This window comes from Vulpes vulpes, chromosome 6 (assembly GCF_048418805.1).
Source record: "Vulpes vulpes isolate BD-2025 chromosome 6, VulVul3, whole genome shotgun sequence".
Classification (NCBI taxonomy): Eukaryota; Metazoa; Chordata; class Mammalia; order Carnivora; family Canidae; genus Vulpes; species Vulpes vulpes.
In genome coordinates this window covers 72017728-72044097 of record NC_132785.1, presented here as the reverse complement: position 1 = coordinate 72044097, position 26370 = coordinate 72017728, and the positions used below count along the sequence as shown (strand labels likewise).

The following is a 26370-nucleotide window of genomic DNA, read 5'->3' as shown; positions in this document are numbered from 1 at the left end:
CATCAAGATAAGAAGCTTTTGCACAGCAAAGGATACAGTCAACAAAACTAAAAGACAACCTACAGAATGGGAGAAGATATTTGCAAATGACATATCAGATAAAGGGCTAGTTTCCAAAATCTATAAAGAACTTATTAAACTCAACACCAAAGAAACAAACAATCCAATCATGAAATGGGCAAAAGACATGAAGAGAAATCTCACAGAGGAAGACATGGACATGGCCAACAAGCACATGAGAAAATGCTCTGCATCACTTGCCATCAGGGAAATACAAATCAAAACCACAATGAGATACCACCTCACACCAGTGAGAATGGGGAAAATTAACAAGGCAGGAAACAAATGTTGGAGAGGATGCGGAGAAAAGGGAACCCTCTTACACTGTTGGTGGGACTGTGAACTGGTGCAGCCACTCTGGAAAACTGTGTGGAGGTTCCTCAAAGAGTTAAAAATAGACCTGCCCTACGATCCAGCAATTGCACTGTTGGGGATTTACCCCAAAGATTCAGATGCAATGAAACGTCGGGACACCTGCACCCCGATGTTTCTAGCAGCAATGGCCACAATAGCCAAACTGTGGAAGGAGCCTCGGTGTCCATCGAAAGATGAATGGATAAAGAAGATGTGGTTTATGTATACAATGGAATATTACTCAGCAATTAGAAACGACAAATACCCACCGTTTGCTTCAACGTGGATGGAACTGGAGGGTATTATGCTGAGTGAAATAAGTCAATCGGAGAAGGACAAACAGTGTATGTTCTCATTCATTTGGGGAATATGAATAATAGTGAAAGGGAATATAAAGGAAGGGAAAAGAAATGTTGGGAAATATCAGGAAGGGAGACAGAACATAAAGACTCCTAACTCGGGGAAATGAACTAGGGGTGGTGGAAGGGGAGGAGGGCGGGTGTTGGAGGCGAATGGGTGACGGGCACTGAGGTGGACACTTGACGGGATGAGCACTGGGTGTTTTTCTGTATGTTGGTAAATTGAACACCAATAAAAGTTAATTAAAAAAAAAAAAGATGTTGCTGACTATAAAACATACTCCAGTTTCAGAGATATTAAAATCTGAAATATATGTATCTTAAAATCAATTAAATATATTATCTGGCTAAATAATAATGGGTTATAATCTTATGAAGTCCTCAGTTAGTATCCAAAAATCTCCCTCATAACCTGCTTGGGATCTGTTCAAACTTTTGTGGAATTTGAATGGCTCTGGCAGGCTGCTATGATTCCCCATCTGTTCCTGAAGAGACAGGGTAACCCTTGCCCAACTGAAGGAGACTACAGCTCTAAGAATCTCTCATAAGGGCCCAATAAGTAATTTTATGTGACCTTAATTAAGGCTCCTTAACCATGACTATAGAAAACAAGGCCCTTCTTTTAGAATTACTCTTATCCTAGACTCTAGGTAGGTTATTCTTTAAAGTCTGTATCAGTAAAACAAAAGAGTGAAAAAGACAGGAATTCTAAAGTGTTCAAGGTAGGTATTATAAGGGTTTGGAAACTGGTCTTTTTATTTATTCATTTTCAAAGGCAAATTATTTTTGACTTACCAGTTTTTGCTAATGAATTGCATCTATCATCCTTTTATTCCCTTTTGATCAATGTATTTCACTGACTTGGCACATTTTTCTGTTAGTACTTCCTTTTGCACTAATTTAGATTGCTGACTTGAATTAAATGAGACAGTCCATTTTATCAGTTCTCTTATAAACAAGTCAGCATTCTTCCCATTTGTGTCAGAGCTAACCGTTTGAGCCTACTTAGATGAACTATCCCAGGACCTTTATTACTTTCCTCTGGTAGATAGTTCTCTCTGGTAGATACACAAAGAAGGAAATGGGAAGAATTTCTCTGTGTTATCACGCACAAAAGAATACTCAAGTATCTTTGCTTTATCAATGAAACATTGGCCAAGTTTAAATCACAAGGATGACTTGAATTTCCAGATACCTGTCTATTCTTTCTCTTTCTTGTTACTTCCTTTCCTGACTTGTTACTTCCTTTCCTGCTCTCTTTTCAGATTCAGGCTTAGAGTTAAACCAGAGGCTCTGGTTTTCTAATTGTCCCTACTTCTTTATTTAGTTGCCAGAGCAATCATAAATGAAATCTGTTGTTATACCCCATTTGAAATCTGTTGTTATACCCCATTCTATGTTCTACAAGTAAGACTCCTGATTCGCTATGCTCACTGCTGAGAATGAAAATTAATATGAAGGGACAAAATCAGGGCAAGGTCCCATCTCTCCTAAGGAAGCACTTGAGACAATAACAGGGAAGTAAAACTGGTAATCTTAGTCCACAGCTTCAATCATTCTTAGAGCATGGGTTAGCCTACAAATGAGCTGAGAAGTTTGTTTTTTTTTTTCCACTCAGATGAAAAGAACCATCCAAAGTAAACAAAACCTGTGAACTGGGAAGAAAGAGAAAGATCAGAGATGAGAAACCCAATATCATATTAAAAAGTTCTGGGTAAGGAGGACATGTGACTAAATAGGTAAAGAAGCCTAACCTTGCCAAAGCAGAGGGCTAGTGTGAATAGCTAATGATATACCAAATGGGAGAAGAGGGGACATGCTAGTTCCTGCATCCAGAAAAGAGCAAGATGTAACAGAAAGGCCTAAAACATAAGGAAGAAATTCAAGGAATTCATGATCAAAAAAATACCTTCATCTTCCAAAGGTACCAGGACTAGGGCTGAACCAAGAAGGCCGATCACTCTTGTAGAGCAGAAGATAGTTTGGGCTATATATAATCAGAAGGCTCTAGCAGGAGGCTTTCCCTGGGTGTCAGGTTAGAAAAGAAGTTCCAAGAGTCATGGCCCTCCCAGCCTTACAAATTGCTCAAATCTAAAACTACACCAAGTAAGAAAGGAGAATCAATTGTTGACAATGAAGAGCAGTAACTCTCCTTTTTAAAAACTCTTTCATTGCTTTGTTTTGTTGGTTTTGTTTTGTTTTAAATAAAATTACCCACTTAAACCTTCAGGTCACTAAGGTCATTTACACCTGTGCTAATAGGAACAGAACAGAAGAGAAAATTAATAATAACACTGACCAGACCTACACTAACTCTTGAGACCCTTGGCATAAGGACTGGGGGTAGGGAGCTGGGGACAAATGGTCCCAGTCTAAAAAACTGTAATAGTTTTTTCTCTTAGATAAGTACATCAGCAACATGTGAAAAAAGTGTATTACAATATCAAAAGATGCATATGTAAGTACTCAGTCATCACGGTGAGTTGGATGTACTCATGTAGATCATCTCTGATTACTGGAAAAAAGAAGAGCATTTTAATAAGAAGAAATAACCAATTAATATTCATAAGTTGTGTCTAATTCCTCAGAACTTGCTCTCTTTCACTGCTGACATGTTTCTGTCTATGGCATGGAACCTAATGGATCCAGGAAACCTGGTATCCTATACCAATACCACCAACCTGAATGGTCAACACTATGTGATGCTCAGCCTTTATCTCAAAGTTCCAACTTTTACTGCCTGATATAAAATATTGTTAAACAGTATCTGAGAATCATCAAAATTTCTAACATATCTAAACATCTTGCTTATGACTACAAGTCAAGAGTAGGTCTGTAACTAAAAGCTTCATTTTACAATTTTGAACTATGGCTTATATATCCTTATGTCCTCACCATCTAACCAATGCTCCATAGTATATAATTGCTAAATGTCTGCTGCTGAAGATGACAAAAAGCCCAATGACATTTTAAAAGTACAGCAGTAATTATCTGATGCCAGCTCATAAATTGTTAAATGAATGAATGAATGCATGGTGATCAAGCTAGATTAATCAAACTGAGCTATTTACTAGATAATACTGCCTCATAAAAAATATTTCAAAGAACTGGGCTTTAGTTATATCTCTATTTCCTCCTTCAATGGGAAAGGAAGTTTTAAAGGGGGAAAGGAGAGAGTCTTAACATACTTGACTCTTTATCTATAGACGACGGTTCCTAAGAAATCTAAGAGCAATAATTGACTTACACGTTTCGTGTGTGTTTAAAAGAGTTTTTTTTTTTAAATAAATGTTCTTTATTCCTTAATGCTTCATGAAGGTCTAATTAAGTAGTTTACTTATTAAACATTTTTAAATATGAGACCTGCTAAGTATCTGATGATGCAAACAAGACTCATAGGGAGCAATGAATAAGAAGGCGAGATGCCTATAACTGACAATGAAGACATTCAATAACTTCATCTATATAGTTAATGCATAGTCTATGAACCTTTTCATGCAAGGTAATAAATTTCTTTGGTATATTTAGATATAGTTAACTTAATTATCTTAAGAACATCATTTAATATTTTATCTCTTTGCCTAAGCATCTGGGAACCTCTGAAATTTAATATACTATTATAAATCTCGATGAGAAAGGTAATTTATATCAGTTATGTTATTTCAAAAGAGAAAAACATATAATTTCTTTAGAAATTGTTTAAACTATGAATGACTAAAAGAAAGTCATTGGAAGTAATTTTCTCATGCCTCCATTTATCTTATGCATCAGAAGATCTCTGGATTTAGTAGTACTGCCAAATAAGGATTTAGATAGAATTCAGTTAAGTACAGATACCTTACAACTACTAATATTTAAAAACTGAACTGTTCAACAGTTTATTTTAAAGTAATAATGATAATAGGTACAATAGCATTTTTGTATTGAATACTCATTGAAATCAAGTGGGTTATAGGTTATAAAACAGAACTGTGTTATGCTGACTTTATATTGAAATAGTAATGGTAATAAAATTTCATATATATTTTTTCTACAACACTTTGGCCAATACTTAATAAATCTGTTACCTCAAACATCAAATACAGAAAAAAAATTGGTTGTTGATTACCTAAACACTGGGAAAAATACACTTATTATAGCTTCTTGTATAATCACTTGCCATTTGAAAAATGATGTATCAAACTCCTTTGGCTCTTCCCATGAGAGGTGCTTAGGAAGCTCAAATCTTTTTTTTCACTTTATACAGGATTAAGCAGAGCTTAGCCCACACTCAAAAGCAAAATTCTTTAGGAAACCAAAGGCTGAGAACATTCCTTATTCAGAAGTGAAATTCCATTGTCAGGGAAATCACTAATACCATCTATCAAGGGAAAATGTCTCATTCCTACTGCAGGATCAGCTAAAGGAAAACCGCTTCTTTAGTTGCTAGGAAACAACCAACTCATTATATGCCATTATCAGAACCCTAGAGAAGAAAACTGGCATCTGCATCACATTTGGGGATACTGGAGATTGAACTAAAAAAGCACTGAAACTGCTGCCAAAATCCCTGCTCTCCCGGGTTTACACTGTGACCACAGCAGGAGCTGACACCAGACCAGCCTTTGAAGCTTTTCTTTCCATAGCTCTCCTTCTAATAACTAAAATTACTTTTTCCCAATATCCCACATTTTCAAACTCAAAGATTCTAAAATAAGACTTCCTCGTTTGAGTTAAACTAATGATATGTATGTTGAGCACAACTTAGGAGAAAAAAAATCCTACTCAATTTAAAACATTATTCATTGAATGAAATGTATTACACATCTATGTCTTTCATTATTTAAAGTCAAAATGGAAAATAAAAGGAAATTGTTTCAAAACTCAGGAGAATAAAAAGGAAGACATACTGATAAATCCAGTACTCAAAATGACTTTCTAACGTTTATCTGCCTAGTTATTATCATAATTGATCAGAAAATTTAACTTCTGTTTTTATAAACTGACATGCTTTCATGAAACATGATGCAACCCAAAAAAACATTCGTGAGCATATAACATATTTATTCATCAATCTTTTCCCTTTCAAGCAAATGAGGTTAAAAGGAGGTAGAGTAAAATTATGCAGATAAATTACTAGACACTCGCAAACTGAAACCGAGACTCCCTATACCACTAATTCTGTACGTAGAAAAGTAAGTTATCCTCTAGAAGAAGCTCCAGATGTTGGTAAAAGAAGTTGACAAAATATCTTCCTTCACCAAATTACAAAGAATGGTCCCAGTAGGGTTCCCCTCTCCCAATATAATTCTTTGTCTCACCTCCCATTCCAATGGGCACCTCTTTTGATTACTTACACCTGCCACTCTCCAATGTTCCCTTGACATTAATTACTTCATACTTTGACGGTCAGACAGCTAAGCTCCACTTCACCACAATGCCTACTTTCTCCCAACCGGACTCTTAGACAACTTCCTGTGTGTCTCACTTCCACTTAGGGTTGCCAGATTTAACATATAAATGTAGAAGACCGGGAAGCCCAGGTGGTTCAGCGGTTTAGCACCACCTTCAGCCCAGGGCCTGATCCTGGAGACCCAGGGCCTGATCCTGGCTCCCTGCATGGAGCCTGCTTCTCCCTCTGCCTGTGTCTCTGCCTCTCTCTCTCTCTCTCTCTCTCTCTCTCTCTCTCTCTCTCTGTGTGTGTCTGTGTCTCTCATGAGTGAATAAATAAAAAATTAAAATTAAAAATTAAAAAAATAAATGTAGAAGACCCTCATTCAGTTAAGTTGCAATATCAGATACACAAGTAACTTTTTAGTGTTTGTCTCAACCAATATTTGGGACATACCCATACCAAAAATAATTCATTGTGTATCTAATAATATTCAAGTTATTTGGGTATATCCTGAATTTTTTTCTGGCAACCCTACTATCATCACTCCACCATGAGATACTTTGATACTTGACATTTTTTTCACTTGAATACAAAGCTGCCTTCCCTCAATAATATCTCATTTCCCAATTCCATCTGAACAAAAAAAAATTAGACTAATTTCTAAAGTCCCTTCTCTGAATAAAATCAATTTATCTGTCACTTTTTACACCTGTTCTTCCCACAGCTACTGAATCACTTCTTCCCATCACAGGTGATTTTCTATTATTCAATCACTCCAGTTTTATGCAGCCTCCCAATTCCTCCTCACTACCTGTCTGCCTAGAAATCAGGCCCTGACTTCAATGTTTCTCTCATTAAATGCCCTAAGTAATTTTCCCCTTTGGACTTTCTGTCATGCTAATCCTGAATCCAACCACAAGTTTGCCCATGTCAGCTTTCAGATTTCAGAGATTTGCTAGACAATTACAAAAACTTAGCAAAACTAAAAAATCAACATCAGTGGGCCTTTACCACAACACAGGGATCCTATCATTCATCTCTTCATCTCTCTCTTTCTTTTTTAATTCTAAAAGCAGTTAAAAAGCACTACCCCTCTGGACTGTTGTATCCCTAAGTCTGACCTTTTACAAAGGCTAACATTAGTAAGTCATCTGGGATCATCTATTAAAAACACAAACTCCTTGACTCCCCTGGATTTACTAAAGGAAGATCTTCAACTAAATTTTCAATTAGCTCCCCAGATAATTTTTATGAATACTGAAATTTGCAGATCAAATTTGCTCTATTAAGTAAACTTTCTTTTTTCTTCCACTGAAAAGATCAAGGAAATAGAACTTTTGTATTTTTAGTGCTTATTTTCCAAAAATAATTCATTTACACAAATTTTTAATCCTATCCCCTTTCACTCTTTCATAGGACTCTTCCAGTAATCCTCTCATGTTCTAGAATCTTCAGTCCCTCTTCACTGTATCCTCTGCCTTGGAAAAGGTATGGCTGCCTCTTTTGGAAAGCAAATGAAAAGGGCTTTCATTTTATACCATTCCTCCTTAGGCCTTTATCTTATTTTCCTTTCCTTTTCCACATCTCCCAAACCTCTGCATGGCCAATTTTATCTAAAAAACAGAATATACTTCTACCACCATGGTCTTGCTGTAAATAACCCTTCTTAAACTCCTAAAATATGACTTTTCTTCATTCACTATTCTACTAAAGGATTACAAGTAACCACCTAACATCTATTATCTCCTTGTCCGTTGTCAGGCCTCATTCTCACTGACCTATCATTCTTAAAACTTTGCAAACCAATGGCTCCCAAATTTGTCTATACAATGGTATCAGATGAACTCCCAAAATGCTGATGCCTGGGTTACATACCAAGAATTCATGAATAAACCAGTCTAGAGTGTGACCTGAAAACTGAAATTTTTAAGATTCCCAGAAGATTTGAGGTGCTTCAGTGGCTCAGTTGGTTAGGCATCTGCCTTCAGCTTGGATCATGATCTCAGGGTTTTGGGATCAAGTTCCACATCAGGCTTTCTGCTCAGTGGGAGTCTGCTTCTCCCTCTCCCTCTGTGCACTTTCCCTCTCATTTTCTCTTTCAAATAAATAAATAAAATCTTAAAAAAAAAAAAAAGGATTCCCAGATGATTCTTATAGATATGTTGGAGAACCATTGCTCTATTTAATTTTCATGACACTAGTATCCTTAATTGTTTTCATACTTCTTGAACTACGTCTTTTCCTTTTTACAAATTCCTTTAATTCCCAAAAAATCATCTACTCCAAACTAGGAATGTCAATCAAATGGATGTCCTCAACCCCATTACTTTTCTCTTGCAATAATTAATATAACTGAAGCCATGAAAGTAGAAGAGATGTCTCAGGGAGGATGATGGTGATAGTAAATTGATGATACCTAATATTAAATCTAATACCACAATGACTATATGATGTATCATTATTTTATGTAGCACTGAAAGAGGAAAAAAACATCTAAGATGAGGAGGAACCTATTATAAGAATCCTATAGGGAACCCTGAGTGGCGCAGTGGTTTGGCGCCTGCCTTTGGCCCAGGGCGCGATCCTGGAGACCCGGGATTGAATCCCACATCGGGCTCCCAGTGCATGGAGCCTGTTTCTCCCTCTGCCTGTGTCTCTGCCTCTCTCTCTCTCTCTCTCTCTGTGACTATCATAAATAAATAAAAATTTTAAAAAATTTAAAAAAAAAGAATCCTATATACAGCTGGGACCCCAAAAGACTATTCTCTCTTAAACTAAAGAAAAATGAAACACAAATCTACAATTCAGAAATACATTTCAAGGAAATATACATCTCTCAATGTACTGGCATAAGGCAGAAAAACACCTCCTTAAGAAGATCAATCACAAGTTGTTAACCATGCAGATTTCCAACTGAATTCATACCACCATTGTGGTCCCAAAAACCTATAACAGAGAAGTCTATTTAAAGTTGCCTCAGGTTGAAAGTGCCCCAGGTTACTGAAGAAACACAAAACCTCTGGGAAAGACTCTGAGAAAAGCCAGGAATAAAGAAGCCATCACTATTAGATACATCCTGATTAGAAAAAAGTTAAATCACACACAAAAAAACTAATATGTGTTATGAATGATAAAATACAATCGAAACGGGGCACATTTATAGTTACTTAATATGCTTTTTAAGCATATTACACATATTAACTCCTTTAATCTTCACAAAAGCCATAACTAACATAAGCCCTATTTTATACTTAAGGAAACTATAGCCCAGAGAGGTTTTTGCCCAAGGGCATACAGCTAATTAGATGTGCCACTGAGATTGGATTCAGGCAGATGTGGCTCCAGAGTCCATGCCCTTAGCTACTGAGCTATGGGTATATTTCTGGAGAACATCAACATTTAAGTGGTAACAGAGAAAATGACCTCAAAGATAAATAAAGAAAATTATGCAAGCTGCCAGAAAAAAAGATATTAAGCATAGGGAAAAATTATAAAAATAATTACAGATTTCCCACTGGAAATAATGAAAGGCAGAAGGATGGAACAGGACCTTTATTTTATTTTATTTTTAATTTATTTTATTATTTTTAAAGATTTTATTTATTTATTCATGAGAGACACACAGAGAGAGAGAGAGGCAGAGACACAGGCAGAGGGAGAAGCAGGCTCCATGCAGGGAGCCCGACGCAGGACTCGATCCCAGGTCGCCAGGATCAGACCCTGGACTGAAGGCGACACTAAACCACTGATCCACCTGGGCTGCCCAGAATAAGACCTTTAAAGAAAGGGCAGCCCTGGTGGCCCAGCAGTCTGGCGCTGCCTTTGGCCGGGGGTGTGATTCTGGAAACCCAGGATCGAGTCCCATGTCGGGCTCCCTGCATGGAGCCTGCTTCTCTCCCTCTTCCTCTCCCTCTGCCTGTGTCTCTGCCTCTCTCTCTCTCTCTCTCTCTCTCTGTCATGAATAAATGAAAGAAAGAAAGAGGAAAGAAAGAAAGAAAGAAAGAAAGAAAGAAAGAAAGAAAGAAAGAAAGAAAGAAAGAAAGAATTGAAGAAAGAAAGAAAGAATTGAAGAAAAATTGCCAACACAGAATTCTATATATAGTGAACGGAGGAAGAGAAAATAAAAACATACGCAATAAATGAAAGTTGAGAAAATTCGTCACCAGCAGACCCACAAAAGAGACTAAGCAAAGTTCTTCAGGATAAAGAAGAGTGACATAGAAACTCAGATCTAAAGAAATGAAAAGCACAGATACAGCAAATTATGGGGGTAATTACAATAGACTATTTCTTTAGTTTCTTTAAAGAATGACTATTTAAATAAGTCGGTAACACCGAATTGTGAGATTTATTATATATATATTTATATATATTTTTTAAAGGTTTTATTTACTGGGGTACCTGCGTGGCTCAATTGGTTAAGCAATAGCCTTCAGCTCAGGTTATGATTCCAGGGTCCTGGGACCAAGCCCCATATTGGGCTCTCTGCTTCTCACTCTACTCCCCACTTGTGCTCTCTTGCTATCTGTGTTGTTATCTCTGTCTCTCTCAAATAAACAAATAAAATCTTTTTTCTTAAAATGCCACCCCGGAGCTTCAGTAAGCAAAATCTTTAAAAAAAATAGATATAGGTACATTATAAATCTCAAAATAGAGTGTTATCAGTTTATTTAAACAGTCATTCTTCAGAGAAACTAAGGAAACAGTCTATTGTAATCTTTTTTTAAAGATTTTATTTATTTATTTGAGAGAGAAAGAGAGAAAAGAGAGAGTGAACACATGAGCAGGGGAAGGGCAGAGAGAAAAGGAGACTCCCTGCTGAGTGAGCAGCCCAACTTGGGCTCAATCCCAGGATGCTGGGATCATGACCTGAGCCAAAGGCAGACACTTAACTGAACTAAGCCACCCAGGTGCCCCAATAATGTACATATATTTAAAATACATCACAAAATGGATATCTGGTGGCTCAATGGTTCAACCTCTGACTCTTGATTTTGGCTCAGGTCACAGTCTCTGTGCTGGGTGTAGAGCCTGCTTCGGATTCTCTTCCTCCCTCTCCTTTTGACTGTCCCCTCCCCTGAGCTTGTTTTCTTTCTCCCTAAAAATAAAAAAAATAAATCACAATAATACACAAAGAATGGAAGGTGATTAAGTGAACTATGCTGTTATAATTATTTTTATATGAAGTACACCACAATCAAGTGGGACTTCTTCCTGTGATACATGGTTCAATATCTGCAAATCAATCAACATGATATATCACATCAGTAAGAGAAAAAACAAAAATCGTATGATCATTTCAATAGATGCAGAAAAAGCATCTGACAAAGTACATCCATTCATGATAAACCTCAAAATAAAGAAGATTTGGAAGGAACATACCTCAATATTATGAAGGCCATACATGAAAAACCCACAGCTACTATCATACTCAATAGGGAAAAACTGAGAGCTTTCCCTCTAAGGTCAGGGACAAGATAAGAACTTCCATTCTCACCACTTTCACTTAACACAGTACTGAAAGTGCTAGCTACAAGAATCAGACAAGAGAAAAAAATAAAAGACACTCAGCTTGGTAAGGAATAAGTAAAGTTTTCATAATTTGCAGATGACAGGATACTCTAGAAAACCCCAAAGACTCCACCAAAAAACCACTTGAACTGATAAATGAATTCAGTAAGGTCACAGGATATAAAGTCATTGTACAGAAGTTTGTTGTATTTGATAATGATGCAACAGAAAGAGAAATCAATTCCATTTATAATTGCACCAAAAATAATAAAATACCTAGGAATAAACTTAACCAAGAAGGTAAAAGACTTGTACTCTGTAACCTGTAAAATACTGATGAAAGAAACTGAGGACAATACAAATAAATGGAAAGACATTTCATGCTCATGCATTAGAATAATATATAGAATACAGAATTAGAATAACACTGTTACAATGTCCATACTACTCAAAGGAATCTACACTTAATGCAATCCCTATCAAAATATCAACAGCATTTTTCACAGAACTAGAATAAATAATCCTAAAATTTGTATGGAATCACAAGAGACCCTGAATAGCCAAAGCAATCTTGAAAAAAGAAAAACAAAGCTAGAGTTATCACAATTTCAAATTATACTATAAAGCTGTAGTAATCAAAATGGTACAATAATGGCACAAAAAGGACACATATATCAATAAAACAGAATAGAAAGCCCAGAAATAAACCCACAATTATATGGTGAATTAATCTTTGACAAAGAAGGTAAGAATATTCAATGAGAGAAAGACAGTCTCTTCAACAAATGATGCTGGGAAAACAGGACAGCTACACGCAAAAGAATGTAACTGGACCACTTTCTTACACCATACACAAAAATAAACTCAAAACAAATTAAGTATCTTTTTTTTTTTCAAATTAAGTATCTAAACATGAGATATGAAACCATAAAAATCCAGGAAGAGAATTCAGGCAGTAATTTCTCTGACATCGGCCATAGCAACTTTTTTCCAGGTAGGTTCCCTGAGGCAAGGGAAATAACAAAAACAAACTATTGGGACTACATCAAAATAGTAAGCTTCTGTACAACAGGGGTACCTGGGTGGCTCAGTCAGTTTAGACAGCTGCCTTCGGCTCAGGTCATGATCTCAGGGTCTTGAGATTGAAAGCCACGTCAGACTCTCACTCAGTGGGGAGTCTGCTTCTCCCTCCATGCTTCCCCCTGCTCATTCTTGCTCTCTCTCTCTCAAATAAATAAATAAACAAAATCTTTAAAAAAACAACAACCTTCTCCTCAACAAAGGAAACAATCAACAACACTAAATGACAACATATTGAATGGGAGAAGATATTTGCAAGTGACATATCTGATAAAGGGTTAGTATCCAAAATATATAAAGAACTTAGCAAACTCAACACACACACACACACACACACACACACACACACACACACACACACACAAAATCACCCACAAAAAACCCAATGAAAAAATGGGCAGAAGACATGAACACACATTACTCCAAAGAAAACACACAGATGACCATGGACATATGAAAAAAATGTTCAATAAGACTTATCATCAGGGAAATGCAAATCCGAATCACAATGAGATATCATCTCACACCTGTCAGAATGGGTATAATCAAGAACACAAGAAACAATAAGTGTTGGCAAAGGTATGAGAATAAGAAATCCTCGTGGACTACTGGTGAGATGCAAACTGGTGGAACCACTGTGGAAAACAGTATGGAGATTCCTCAAAAACTTAAAATAGAATTATCATGTGATTTAGTAACTGTACTACTGGATATTTACCCACAGAATATAAAACACTAATTCAAAAGCATATATGCACCCCTATATTTACTGCAGCATTATTTACAACAGCCAAATTATGGAAGCAGCCCAAGTGTTTATGAATAGACGAATGGTTAAGAAAATGTTGTGTATATATACAATTCAGAAAAAAAAAAAAAAAAGAAAAGAATGAAATCTTGCCATTTGCAACAAGAGGGATGGAGCTGGAGAGTAAAATGCCAAATAAAGTCTGTCAGAGAAAGACAAACACCATATGATTTCACTCATATGTGGGATTTAAGAAACAAAACAAATGAACAAAGGGAAATGAGAGAGAGAAATAGATGATAGGGATTAAGAGTACAATATCTTAATGAGCATTGAGTGAAGTACAGAATTATTGAATCACTATATTTTATACCAGAAAATACCACTGTATATTAACATCAGAATTAAAATAAAAAGAAAAATAAAATAAATAAAATAAAATACCTTGAAAAAATTTTATATCAAGAAGCACAATATAAAGCTTAAAAACAATGTGAAAAGTTAAGAAAGTTTATTATAATTCCTAAGTAGCCACAGAATAATAATATGAAAAGGTATGGTTAAATAAGATCCAATAGTACATTAAAAGGATTATTTATCACAACAAAGTGGGATTTATTCCTGGTCTGTAAGGGTGGTTCAACATCCTCAAATCAATCAATGTGATATACTACAATAATAAAAGAAAGGACAAGAACCATATGATCCTCTCAATAGATGTAGAAAAAACATTTGACAAAGTACAGCATCCTTTCTTCCTGAAAACTCTTCAAAGTGTAGAGATAGAGAAAACATACCTCAATATCATAAAAGGCACATATATAAAAAGCCCACAGTGAATATCATTTTCAGTGGGGAAAAATTGAGAGCTTTTTCCCTAGGTCAGGAACACGACAAGGATATCCACTATCACCACTGCTATTCAATATAGTACTAGAAGTCCTAGCCTCAGCAATCAGACAACAAAAAGATCCAAATCACCAAAGAAGTTGTCAAACTCTCACTCTCTGTAGATGACATGATATTCTTCATGGAAAACCCAAAAGACTCCACGTCAAAACTGCTAGAATTCATACAGGAATTCAGCAAAATGGCAGGGTATAAAATCAGTGCACAGAAATCCGTTTCTACACACTAACAATGAGACTGAAGAAAGAGAAATTAAGGAGTCCATCCCACTTATAATTGCACCCAAAACCATAAGATACCTAGGAATAAACCTAACCAAAGAAGTGAAGGATCTGTACATTCAAAAAACCATAAAATATACATGAAAGAAATGGAGGAAGACACAAAGAAATGGAAAAATGTTCCATGCTCATAGATTGGAACAAGAAATATTGTTAAAATATCCATGCTACCTAGAGCAATCTATACATTCAATGCAATCCCTATCAAAGTACAATCAACTTATTTCACAGAGTTGGAACGATAATCCTAAAATTTGTTATGGAACCAGAAAAGATCCCAAATAGCCAAAGGGATGTTGAAAAAGAAAACCAAAACTGTTGGCATCACAATTCTGGACTTCAAGCTCAATTACAAAGCTGTAACCAATAAGACAGTATGATATTGGCATAAAAACAGACACATTAGATCAATGGAAGAGAAGCCAGAAATGGACCCTCAACTCTATGGTCAACTAATATTCAACAAAGCAGGAAAGAATATCCGATGGAAAAAAGACAGTCTCTTCAACAAATGGTGCTGGGAAAATTGGACAGCCACATGCAGAAGAATGAAACTGGACCATTTCCTTATACCATACACAAAAAGACTCAAAATGGATGAGAGACGTAAATGTGAGACAGAAACCTATCAAAATCCTAGAGGAGAACACAGGCAGAACCTTTGTGTGACCTGGCCGCAACAATTTCTTGTTGGATATGTCTCCAAAGGCAAGGGAAACAAAGGCAAAACCTTAACTATTGGGATTTCATCAAGATAAAAAGCTTTTGCACAGCAAATGAAATAGTTGACAAAACCAAAAGACAACAGACAGAATGGGAGAAGATATTTGCAAATGGCATATCAGATAAAGGACTACTATCCAAAATTTATGAAGAATTCACCAAAATCAACACCCAGAGAACAAATAATCCAATCAAGAAATGGGCAGAAGACATGAACAGACATTTCTCCAAAGACATACAAATGGCCAACAGACACATGAACAAAAATGTTCAACGTCACTTATCATCAGGGAAATACAAATCAAAACCACAAAGAGATACCACCTCACACCAGTCAATATGGCTAAAATTAACAAGTCAGAAATCAACAGATGCTGGCGAGGATACAGAGAAAGGGGAATCCTCCGACACTGTGGGTGGAAATACAAGCTGGTGTAGCCACTCTGGAAAACAGTATGAAGTTTCCTCAAAAAGTCAAAAATAGAGCTACTCTATGACCCAGCAATTTCACTACTAGGGATTTTCCCTAAGGATACATATGGAGTGATCTGAAGGGGCACCTGCACCCCAATGTTTATAGCAACAATGTCCATAATAGCCAGACTATGGAAAGAATTCAGATGTCCATCGACAGATAAATGGATAAAGAAGATGTGATATATACATATATACAATGGAATACTCTCATCCATCAAAAAAAAAAAAAAAGAAATCTTGCCATTTGCAACGACATGGATGGGATTTATGATAAGTAAAATAAGTCAGAGAAAAACAATTATCGTATGGTCTCACTTATATGTGGAATTTAAGAAACAAAACAGAGGATTATAGGAGAAGAGAGGAAAATAATAAAAGACAAAATCAGAGAGGAAGACAAACCATAAGAGACTCTCAATCATAGGAAACAAACTGAGAGTCACTGGAGGGGAGGAGAGATGGGGAGATGGGGTAATTGGGTGATGGACATTAAGGAGGGCATGTGATGTAATGAGCACAGAGTATTATATAAGACTGATGAATCAATGACCTCTACTTCTGAAACTAATAATACATTATAAGTTAATTAACCAAATTTACATAAAAAATTAAAAATATTTTTAAAAAGAGGTATAGGTAAAGTCAATAGAAGTGGGGTACCTGGGTGGCTCAGTCAGTTAAGCATCCAACTCTTGATTTTGCCTTGGATCATGATCTCAGGGTTGCAGGATCAAGCCCCACATTGGGCTCCTCACTTAGCTAGGAGTCTGCTGGAGATTCTCTCTCTCCCTCTCCCTCTGCCCCTCCTCCTACTCCCTGTGCACACGTGCATACACGTGTGCTCTCTTTCTCTCTAAAACAAGTAAATAAATCTTTTTTAAAAGTCAACTAAAGAATTCAAACAGAATTAAAGAAATATTTCATTTATGCAAAGGAATACATACAAAAAAACAGGAAGAAAAAATAGATGAAATAAATGAGAAAAAAAGTTAAAATGGTAGACTTAAAACAAGCCATATCAATAATTACAGCAAGTGTAAATGGACTAAGCACTCTAATTAAAAGCCAAAGATTCTCAGGCTGGATAATATCATCAAGATACTACAACTAAATGCTGTCTACAAAATAATCCACTTTAAATATAATGAAACAGAAGGTTAAAAGGATAAAAAAAATATTCTATGGAAATGGTATGTGTAAGACAACTAATGTTGCTATATTAGCATCAGATAAAGATGAGAGTTTATCACCGATAAAGAGAAAGATTTCACAACAATAAAAGAGCAATTCACCAGGAAGATATAACAAGTCTAAATGCGTGTTTAGAGATTCAAAATATATGAAGTGAAAACCAAATAGAAGAAAATCCAGAATCAGAGTTGAAGATTTTAACCATCCTCTTTCAGTAGATGACAGAGTAACTAGATAAGAAGTCAGTAAAGATATTAATGAATTGAACAATACAGTCGACTTGACCTAAGTGTAATTAACAGAATATTAATCACAAGAGCTGCAAAATACAATTTCTTTCTAAAGGCATATGGAACAATTACAAAGACCACGTGCTAGTCCAGGAAGTCTCAAAAAAATTTTAAAGATTAACATTTTACGGGGGATCCATGGGTGGCGCAGCGGTTTGGCGCCTGCCTTTGGCCCAGGGCGCGATCCTGGAGACCCGGGATCGAATCCCACATCAGGCTCCCGGTGCATGGAGCCTGCTTCTCCCTCTGCCTGTGTCTCTGCCTCTCTCTCTCTCTCTCTCTCTGACTATCATAAATAAATAAATAAATAAATAAATAAATAAATAAATAAATAACATTTTACGGAGTAAATTCTCTAATCAGAACAAAATTATACTAGAAATAAATACCAATGTTATTAAAAGGATCCCCAAATGTTAGGAATTAAACACACTACAAAAATTTTAAAAAGGAAATTAGAAATTATTTATTTTGAAATGAATGACAATGAAAACACAACACATCAGAATTTGCAGGATTCTAAGAAATGACTAAAGATAATTTACAGTCACAACTGCTTATACCAAAAAAAAAAAAAAAAAGAAATATTTAAAATCAATTTTCTAAGTTTCTAACTTATGAGGGTAGAAAAAAGAAGAGCAAATTAAGCCTAAAACTTTAAGAAGGAAGAAAGTAGAAATAGCAGAAAACAATGAAATAGGAAACAAAAATAAAATAGAGAACATTTTAAAGGCTAAAATTTGATTCTTGGAAAAAAATAATAAAATTGATAAACCCTAGCAAAAACAAATTACCAATACTAGGAAGAGGAAACACTGCATCTCATATACACTGCATCTCATATTCTATTTCAAAAAGCAGTAGGCTAAATAAATAAATAAAAATTAAAAGGCTGCAGGCATTGTGAACAATCTTATGTATATGTTCTGTAACTCAGGTGAAATAATAAACTCCTATAAAACACAACAAAACCAAAAGAAGATGAAATTAAAAGTCTGAATAGAATTAATCCTCAGAAACCTGCTCCCTCAATCAAGGAGAAAAAAACAAACACTCCAGTCCCAGATTTCCTTGATAAATTCCACTAAATACAAAACATTACACCAAAGCTAATAATTTTATACCGACACTTTCACAAAAGATAAGAGGAGGAAAGTACTTCCAAATTTATTTTACAAGGGCAAGATAGCTCCCATACAATACCAGAAAAAGATATTACAGGAAAAAAAGAATAGGAACTATTAATATTAATTAACATTAAACTATTAATATTCCTTACAAATACTGATCTAAAACTCCTTAATAAAACTCCTTAAACTCCTTAATAAAATATTAGCAAATTTTAATCTAGCAATATATTAGAAGTAATTACAATATTACTTATTATAATTAAAATAAGATTAATCTATCCCAAGAATATAAGGTTGGTCTGACACAGAAAAGCAATGTAAAACACTACATCCATAAAATAAAAGAAAAAAAGTAACATCATCATTTCAGTAAATGAGGAAGAAAAAGCATTTGAAAAAATTCAATGCCCATTCACAATAAAAACTCTTAGTAAACAAAGAGACAGGAAAGAGAGAGTGCATCAGTGAAAACCTACTATCATTCTTAAAGATGAAATACTTATTGTTCCTCTACCCTACAAATTCAGATGAAGACAAGGATGTCTGCTCTCCTCTTTTCTGTTCAACGCGGTACTTGTGGTACTAGGTAGTGCAGTAAGAAAGCAAGAAAATGAAATGAAAGAAATAGACTGGAAAGGAAGCAGTGAAGCTGTTTTACTTGCAGATAACATAATCATGTGCATATAAAGTACCAAGAAAGCTACTAAATGACCACTTTAAAAACAAATTTAGCAAAGTCACATAACACAAGGTTATTATACAAAGATAGTGTATATTCTATGTCCTAACAGCAAACAACTTGAAATTAAATACAAAAGACAATTCCAAAAAAAAAACAAAAAAAAATAAAAAAAACAAAAGACAATTCCAAAATCATCTCAGATATAAAATACTTAGAATAAATTTAACAAAAGTACAAGACCAATACACTAGAAACTATATATTACTCCAAGAAATTAAAGAAAATCTAAATAAGTATAGAAACATACCATGCTAATGGATTAGAAGCCTCAATGTTGTCAGAATCTTGATTCACAAAATATTGATCTAATATATTCAGTAACATCTTAATGAAAATACAAACATGCTTTTCTGTACAAATTGACAAGCTGAATCTAAAATTTATACAGAAACGGAAAAGACCCTAATGTAGCTAATACAATTCTGAAAAAAAAAAAAAGTTGGAAGCCTCACCCTTTCTGACTTTAAGATTTCTAGGGGGGAAAGGAAGTCTTTTAAACAAACGGTGCTAGAACTAGATAAACTACTATTTGTTTTCCCCTCCACCAAGCATTTAGTTTGATTCCGACACTATCTACCAGTATACAGCATCAGATTCCACAAGTTAATTAAGGGCTTAGTCTCACCAGACTACTCCCACCAATCAGACACCAATCACAAGTCCAAGTTATTACCTGTGCTTCTGGACTGACTAGCTATAAATCAGAGGTTTCCATGACCCTCTCCTTCAGGTTTGATTAATTTGCTAGAGCAACTCACAGAACTCAGAGACACATTTACTTATGATGACTAGTTTATGATAAAGGGTATTAGAAAGGATATAAATAGCTAGATGAAAAGATAAAAGGGCAAGGTCCAAAAAGGCCCTCTGCATAGGAGCTTCTGTCCCCACAGAACACAACCCACCACCAATCAGCAGCTCATTAACAGTTTTCAGAGTTTAATATGCACCCCACCCTCCATTCCTTTCCCAAAGGCTAGTGGGTGGGGCTGAAAGTTCTAACCCTCTAAACAATTGGTCTTTCTGGTGATCAGCCCCATCCTGAGAGACTATCCAGGGGCCCCCATCCTAAGTCACCTTACTAGCATGAACTCAGTGTGCTCAAAAAGGGGTTCCTCATGAATCACAAAAGATACTCCATCACTCAGGACATCCCAAGAGTTTTTAGGAGCTTTGCACCAGGACTCAGGGACAAAGAACAAATATATTTGCTATTATACCACAGCTGTGAAAAAATATAAACCCTTATCTCACTTCCCACACAAAATTTAATTCAAGATGTGCAGGCCAAAACTATAAAGTGTTGAGGAAAAGTATATAAGAATATCTTTGTTACCTTGGGGTATACAGGCAAACATTTCTTAGGACACAAAAAGCACTCAGCATTAAAAAAATTTTTTTTTCGATAAATTGGATTTCATGAAAATTTAAAACATCAGTTAATCAAAAGGCAAGCTACAGAGACTAGAAGAAATATGCCCAATACATATATCTGACAATGGACTCATAGCCAGAGTATATTTAAACTCTGCAACTTGATTACAAGAAGAAAAATGAGCCAATTAAAAAAAAAATGAGTAAAAGACTTGAACAGTCACTTGATAATGGAAGATACAGAGATATCTAATATGCACATGAAAAGGAGCTAAACATCAATGATCATCAGGAAAGCACAAACTAAAACAGTGGGAAGGTATCATTTTATACCCACTAGTGAAGAGACTGACAACACCAAATGCTGACAAAATGTGAAGCAACTGTAAGTCTTATGAACACCTGTACAAGTATTTATAGCAGGGTTATTCATAATAGCCAAAAAACTGGTGTCTATCCAAATGTCCATCAACAAAAGAACAAACATTATTTGATTGTATTCATGTGATGGAAATACTACTCAGCAATAAAAACGACTCAACTACTTATATATGCAACAACAAGGATGGTGTTCAAAAGCATTAGGCTAAGAGAAAGAAACCAGACATCAAAGGCTATATAGTCTGTAGGGTTCCATTTATATGAAGTATAAGAACAAAACAAAACTCACTTATGATCTTAGAAATCACAACTGTGATGGTCTATGAGTGGAGGAGGAAACCCAAGGAAATGTTGTAGTGGCTGGAAATGTTCTCTATCTTGATTGGGGTGTGGTTACACAGGAATATACATTTATCAAAAATTACTAAACCATACACATAAGATCTCGCATCGCATAGCACGTATAAATTTAACTCAATAAAATATCATGAGACAAAGGAAAAAAACTTTAAACCAGACTTTCAGTTCAGATGGCAGACTGACCACAAGTACTTATCTTCTCCTCAAAACAGCAACTAGAAAGAGACATGAAAGGAACTTCTAGAATACTAATATTCTATTTATCATGTCTTGAAAAATTATATAGGAATTTTCACTTTGGGATAATCCATCTATCTGTAGACTTCTGACTTGTACATTCTTCTGTATGGATATTACACTTAATTTTTTTCAGCAGCCAATGAATCAGGTAGCCTCCACAACCCAATGCTGTACAGAACATCTATCCAGCTACTAAACTTTCACAAAGGATGTTAAACTTACCAAAAACTGCTTTCTAAAGCAAAGCAAAAAACAAAACCAAAACACTCCTGAATTAGCAGTTGAGATGATCAGTACCGGTCATAGTGTAATCCAAAAATATCAGCTTTTCAGTTACAATTAAAATGCAGAAACGATAACAGTAACTTTTCAAAAGACTGTAAGATAAATATGTAATGACCTAATATCTTAGAGGATATCTAGAGTATCCCAATAAAATAAGTTATGGAGTCATTTTCTCACCCCATCTTTTATCTGATATTTTATAGCATGTTTGCTAAAAACATACTTTCACTTATCAGAGTAAATTGATTTTTTATGATTTATGTGCCAGAGAGCCAAATATCCAAATCTCCACTAGGTTCTCTGCCAGACTATCAAATTCCATAAATATTTTTTAAACTTAGCATTTGATGAATATTGAGGTAAACATGAATAATGTCAGATGACTGAAGTGAAGAGAGGTAGCTGAATTCAGAGACCAAAAATGTATAATGCCAGCAATTAACACAATTATTCTATATTCTCTGACAGTATTCAGCAGTAGATAAAAAGGCTGGGTTATTGGAGGGATATTAGCTGAGACTATGGAATGGGATCCTATGCTTCCTCTCTTCCCCAGTATCTCACACAATGAAAAAACAATATATTCTGGTTCCTTCAGACTTTTGATCTTTCACTTCTGGTCTCATAAAGTTTTCTTCATTTATAAAAACAGTTACTAAATCTAAGTTTCAGGTGCAAATTTTTTGCATCATAATCGATTTGCACTGTCAGGTTTACTCTCAATTCTACCGTGAGACATTCCCTTTGCCCCTCTCCTGAGGGCATGTGCACACCTATCTCTCTCTTTCACCTTCAGGGGCTCCTTTGCAGAGATGTTTTCACCACCTGTTGCAATCTGAGGCTCAAGTGGATCTTATTACTTAAAAAGGACACTTAGAGGCAGGATCCTGCATCACTCAGAGGAGAGCACCAACACTTGGCTTATCTATGTGTCTCTTATCACTGATTTGGATCTCTAAGTCTTTGTTCACTGTGGAAAGCAGAAGTATTTTCATCTTCTTGTGGCCATCCATAAGGCTTAGGTGAAAATCTGAATCATTTCCTGTTGAGAATTACAACACTAATAGAGGAGGGGAAAAATTAGCATTTAAAATATTCTGATAACAAAAATCAGAATTTTTCTTTTCTGTTCCTAAATTTCTATTGACTCTAACTTTAAATATAAGCTGAATAAAGACTGTTTTATAATTTCCTTAAAAAAAATAGAGGCTGAGTTAATCCACACAAATAAAGGATAAAGATTAAGGTCACAAAGGAATTGGTAAAGAAGAGGTATTGTTGGGAGTATAACTGAAATATAAAAGAGGAGGTAATACAGCAAGACTTGAATGCACTAGGAAAGGAGGAGGATTCTGGGACCAGAGATCAAAGAGCACATTTATTAGAACTCAAGTAGCAGAAGAAAGACAAGATGTGACAATCAAAAAAAGAAGAATTCAAGACATATTTCATCTACCAACTCTTGCAATTAGAAATGAATACAGGAATATCTATGATTAGAATTGTCAACCAATGACATGGTGCCTGACCCAAAGTGAAATCTGAATAAATAAGTGGTAATTGCTGTAAATAGTGGAGAAAATCCAAATTACTTATAATATTTACCTAGAACATAATTAACTATATATTCACATCTACTAGAAAAAAAATCAAAGTTGTTTCCATAAATAACATATAGCCCATCTGATATTTTTAGGTTACCCAATCAACTGTTCTCTTCCTTAAGGATAAATGTAAGTTGATTGGAAAGATATTATATACATAAATATAGAGCCAGATGTACTCAAAATAAAAAAAAATCATTTTGTTCTAAAGCAATTTTAAAATGAGCATGATTTATAGAATTTTTTCTATACCCCAAGAACATCTACACTGCCCTTATAACTCAATATTGGCCATAATGAGATTCATCATAAATTTAAAGACGGCAGATTACTTATAAAATAAATTTCTTGATCTCACCGCAGATGAAACAAGGCAAAAGAACAATATAAAATAAGACATTAGGATTTTAACTAGAAACAATGGGGAAGATTAAATCACAGACCAGTGAAATTGGTCTTGGCGCCATATAAGTAAGTCCTTATATACTCAGTCTATCAGCTGGATTCTTTTGCAAAACATCTCAAACCTGACTGCAAATTTTAACAACTCCCCAATCAGCAAGTGCAATAACCACAGTGTGCCAATAATAAAATGATATTCAATGCAATTTTCTTACCTGCCTCAACAGTTTCTCAATGGCTGACATTACCATAAGGCCTCTCCAAACAACTGGTGCAGTCTCTTCAATCAAGAAGCCCATAGACATACTGTAACAGTAAACCAAAAATATAACTAATTTACATATATTAATCAATATTACTCTGAAAAGTAGCATAAAGTAAAAAAGATATACTTACCAAGCAATACCATAATTCAAAAGAGGTCTCATTAGGTTGTCTGAAATTAAAACAAAAAATATACATATATAAACATACTGACCTATTTTCTTATCAAAAAGTGTCAAATTAACTCAAAAAAGTGTCAAATTAAAAATATAAATGGCTACTCATATGTTGCTCTTTAATTTTCAACTGATTCACCTCAATCTGCAACAGTTTAAATATTATACCAATCATACAACCAATAGTTCCAATACCTACAAATAGTTGGAATATAGCTTGATTAAAAAGCAATCCATCTAGGGGCATCTGGGTGGCCCAGTCAATTAACTGTCTGTCTTTGGCTCAAGTCATGATCCCAGGACCCTACTAAGCAGGAAGCCTACTTCTCCCTTTCCCTCTGACCCTCTCCCTCACTTGTGCTTCCTCTCTTTATCTCTCACTCTCTCTCTCAAATAATTATCTTTCAAAAAAAAAGAAACTATATATAATTTTCAAGTGTTTCTAAAAAATAAGTAATTTATCCACCAATGTTATTCATATATAAATAATAAAAACTACATACATATTATGCATATATATGACAAGTACACATACAAATATGCACATAGGCATCTAATAAGTTCTCTGTATTTCTTCTTTTGTCCTTACTTGAAGAATTTGTAAAGTATAAAAAATCCAAGAATAGAAAAATTCTATTTTGTATTTCGACATAATAAAAGCAGTATATGAAAGACTCATAGCAAACATCAGACTCAATGGTAAAAGATAAAGTTTTTCCTCTAAGATCAGGAACAAGACGAGGATGCCCACTTCTGCCACTTCTATTCAACATAATACTGAAAGAGCCAGAGCAATTAGATAAGAAAAAGAAATGAACAGTATCCAAATTGGAAAGGAAGAATTCAATTTTCTCTGTTTGCAGATGATATTATCTTATGGAAAACCCTAAAGATTCCACAAAAAAAAACTATTAGAGCTAATAAATGAACTCAGCAAAGTAGCAGAATATAAAGGCAACACAAAAAAATCCATTGAATTTCTATAAACTAATAATAAACAATCTGAAAAGAAAATTATGAAAACATTCCCATTTATAAGAGCATCAAAAAGAATCAAACACTTAGGAATTAAGGTAACAAAGGAGGCCAAAGACTTGTACAATGAAAACCTCAAAATATTGCTGAAAAAGTCAAAGAAGACATAAATAAAAGGAAACACATACCATGTTCACTGACTGGAAGACTTAATATTCTCAATACTGCCCAAAGCAATCTACTGATTCAATGCAACCCTATCAAAATTCCAATGACATTTTTTGCAGAAATAAAAAAATCCGTCCTAAAATTCATATGGAATCTCAGGGGATTCCAAACAGGCAAACCAATCTAGAAAAGAAGAACAAAGTTGGAGGATTCACATCTCCTGATTTCAAAATTTATTACAATGCTACAGTAAGCAAATCAGTGAGATACCAACATAAAGACAGATAAAGGGACCAATGGAATAGAACAAAAAACCTAGAAATAAAACCATCACATATACAGTCAAACACTTTTTTGATGGGAAGCCAAGGCCATTCAGTGGGGTAAGGACAGTCTTTTCAAAAACTGGTGCTGAGAAAACTGGATGTCCACATGCAAAAGAACGAAGTTAGACCCTTACATATAGAAAAATTAAGTCAAAATTGATCCAAAAAAAAAAGGCAAAATGGATCAAAGACCTAAATGTAAGAGCTAAAACTATAAAACTCTTAGAAGAAAACATAGAATGCTTCACGTCAGTGGACTTAGCAATGTTTCTTGGATATGACATCAAAAGCACAAGAAACAAAAGTACTAGAAAAATAGGACTTCACGAAAAATTTTAAATGTGTATCAAAGACAGTAAGTAAAAAAGTATGCCACAGAATGAGAGAAAACATCTGTAAATCATATATCTTATAAGGAATTCATATCCAGAATATATTAAATCTTAAAACTCAACAAAAACAACAAAAAATGAAACATAGACAATGGAATATTATTCAATCTTAAAAATGAAAGAAATTCTGACATATGCTACAACATGGATGAATAATGAGGACATTATGCTAAGTGCTAGTCACAAAAAGAGAA

At 34.9% G+C, this 26370-nt stretch overlaps 1 protein-coding gene across 6 annotated transcripts in view; it reads right to left on the bottom strand.

Moving 5' to 3' along the window:
- The window catches only part of NUBPL (NUBP iron-sulfur cluster assembly factor, mitochondrial), a 208111-nt gene that overhangs the window by 104876 nt on the left and 76865 nt on the right, over window positions 1–26370 (bottom strand). For all 6 annotated transcript variants that reach the window (XM_026007679.2, XM_072761371.1, XM_072761367.1 and 3 more), the window contains 2 exons: window positions 24272–24311; window positions 24091–24181 (listed from right to left, as the gene is read on the bottom strand). In XM_026007679.2, the coding sequence (XP_025863464.1) occupies window positions 24091–24181; window positions 24272–24311 (131 nt within the window). The remainder of the gene's footprint in view (window positions 1–24090; window positions 24182–24271; window positions 24312–26370) is intronic.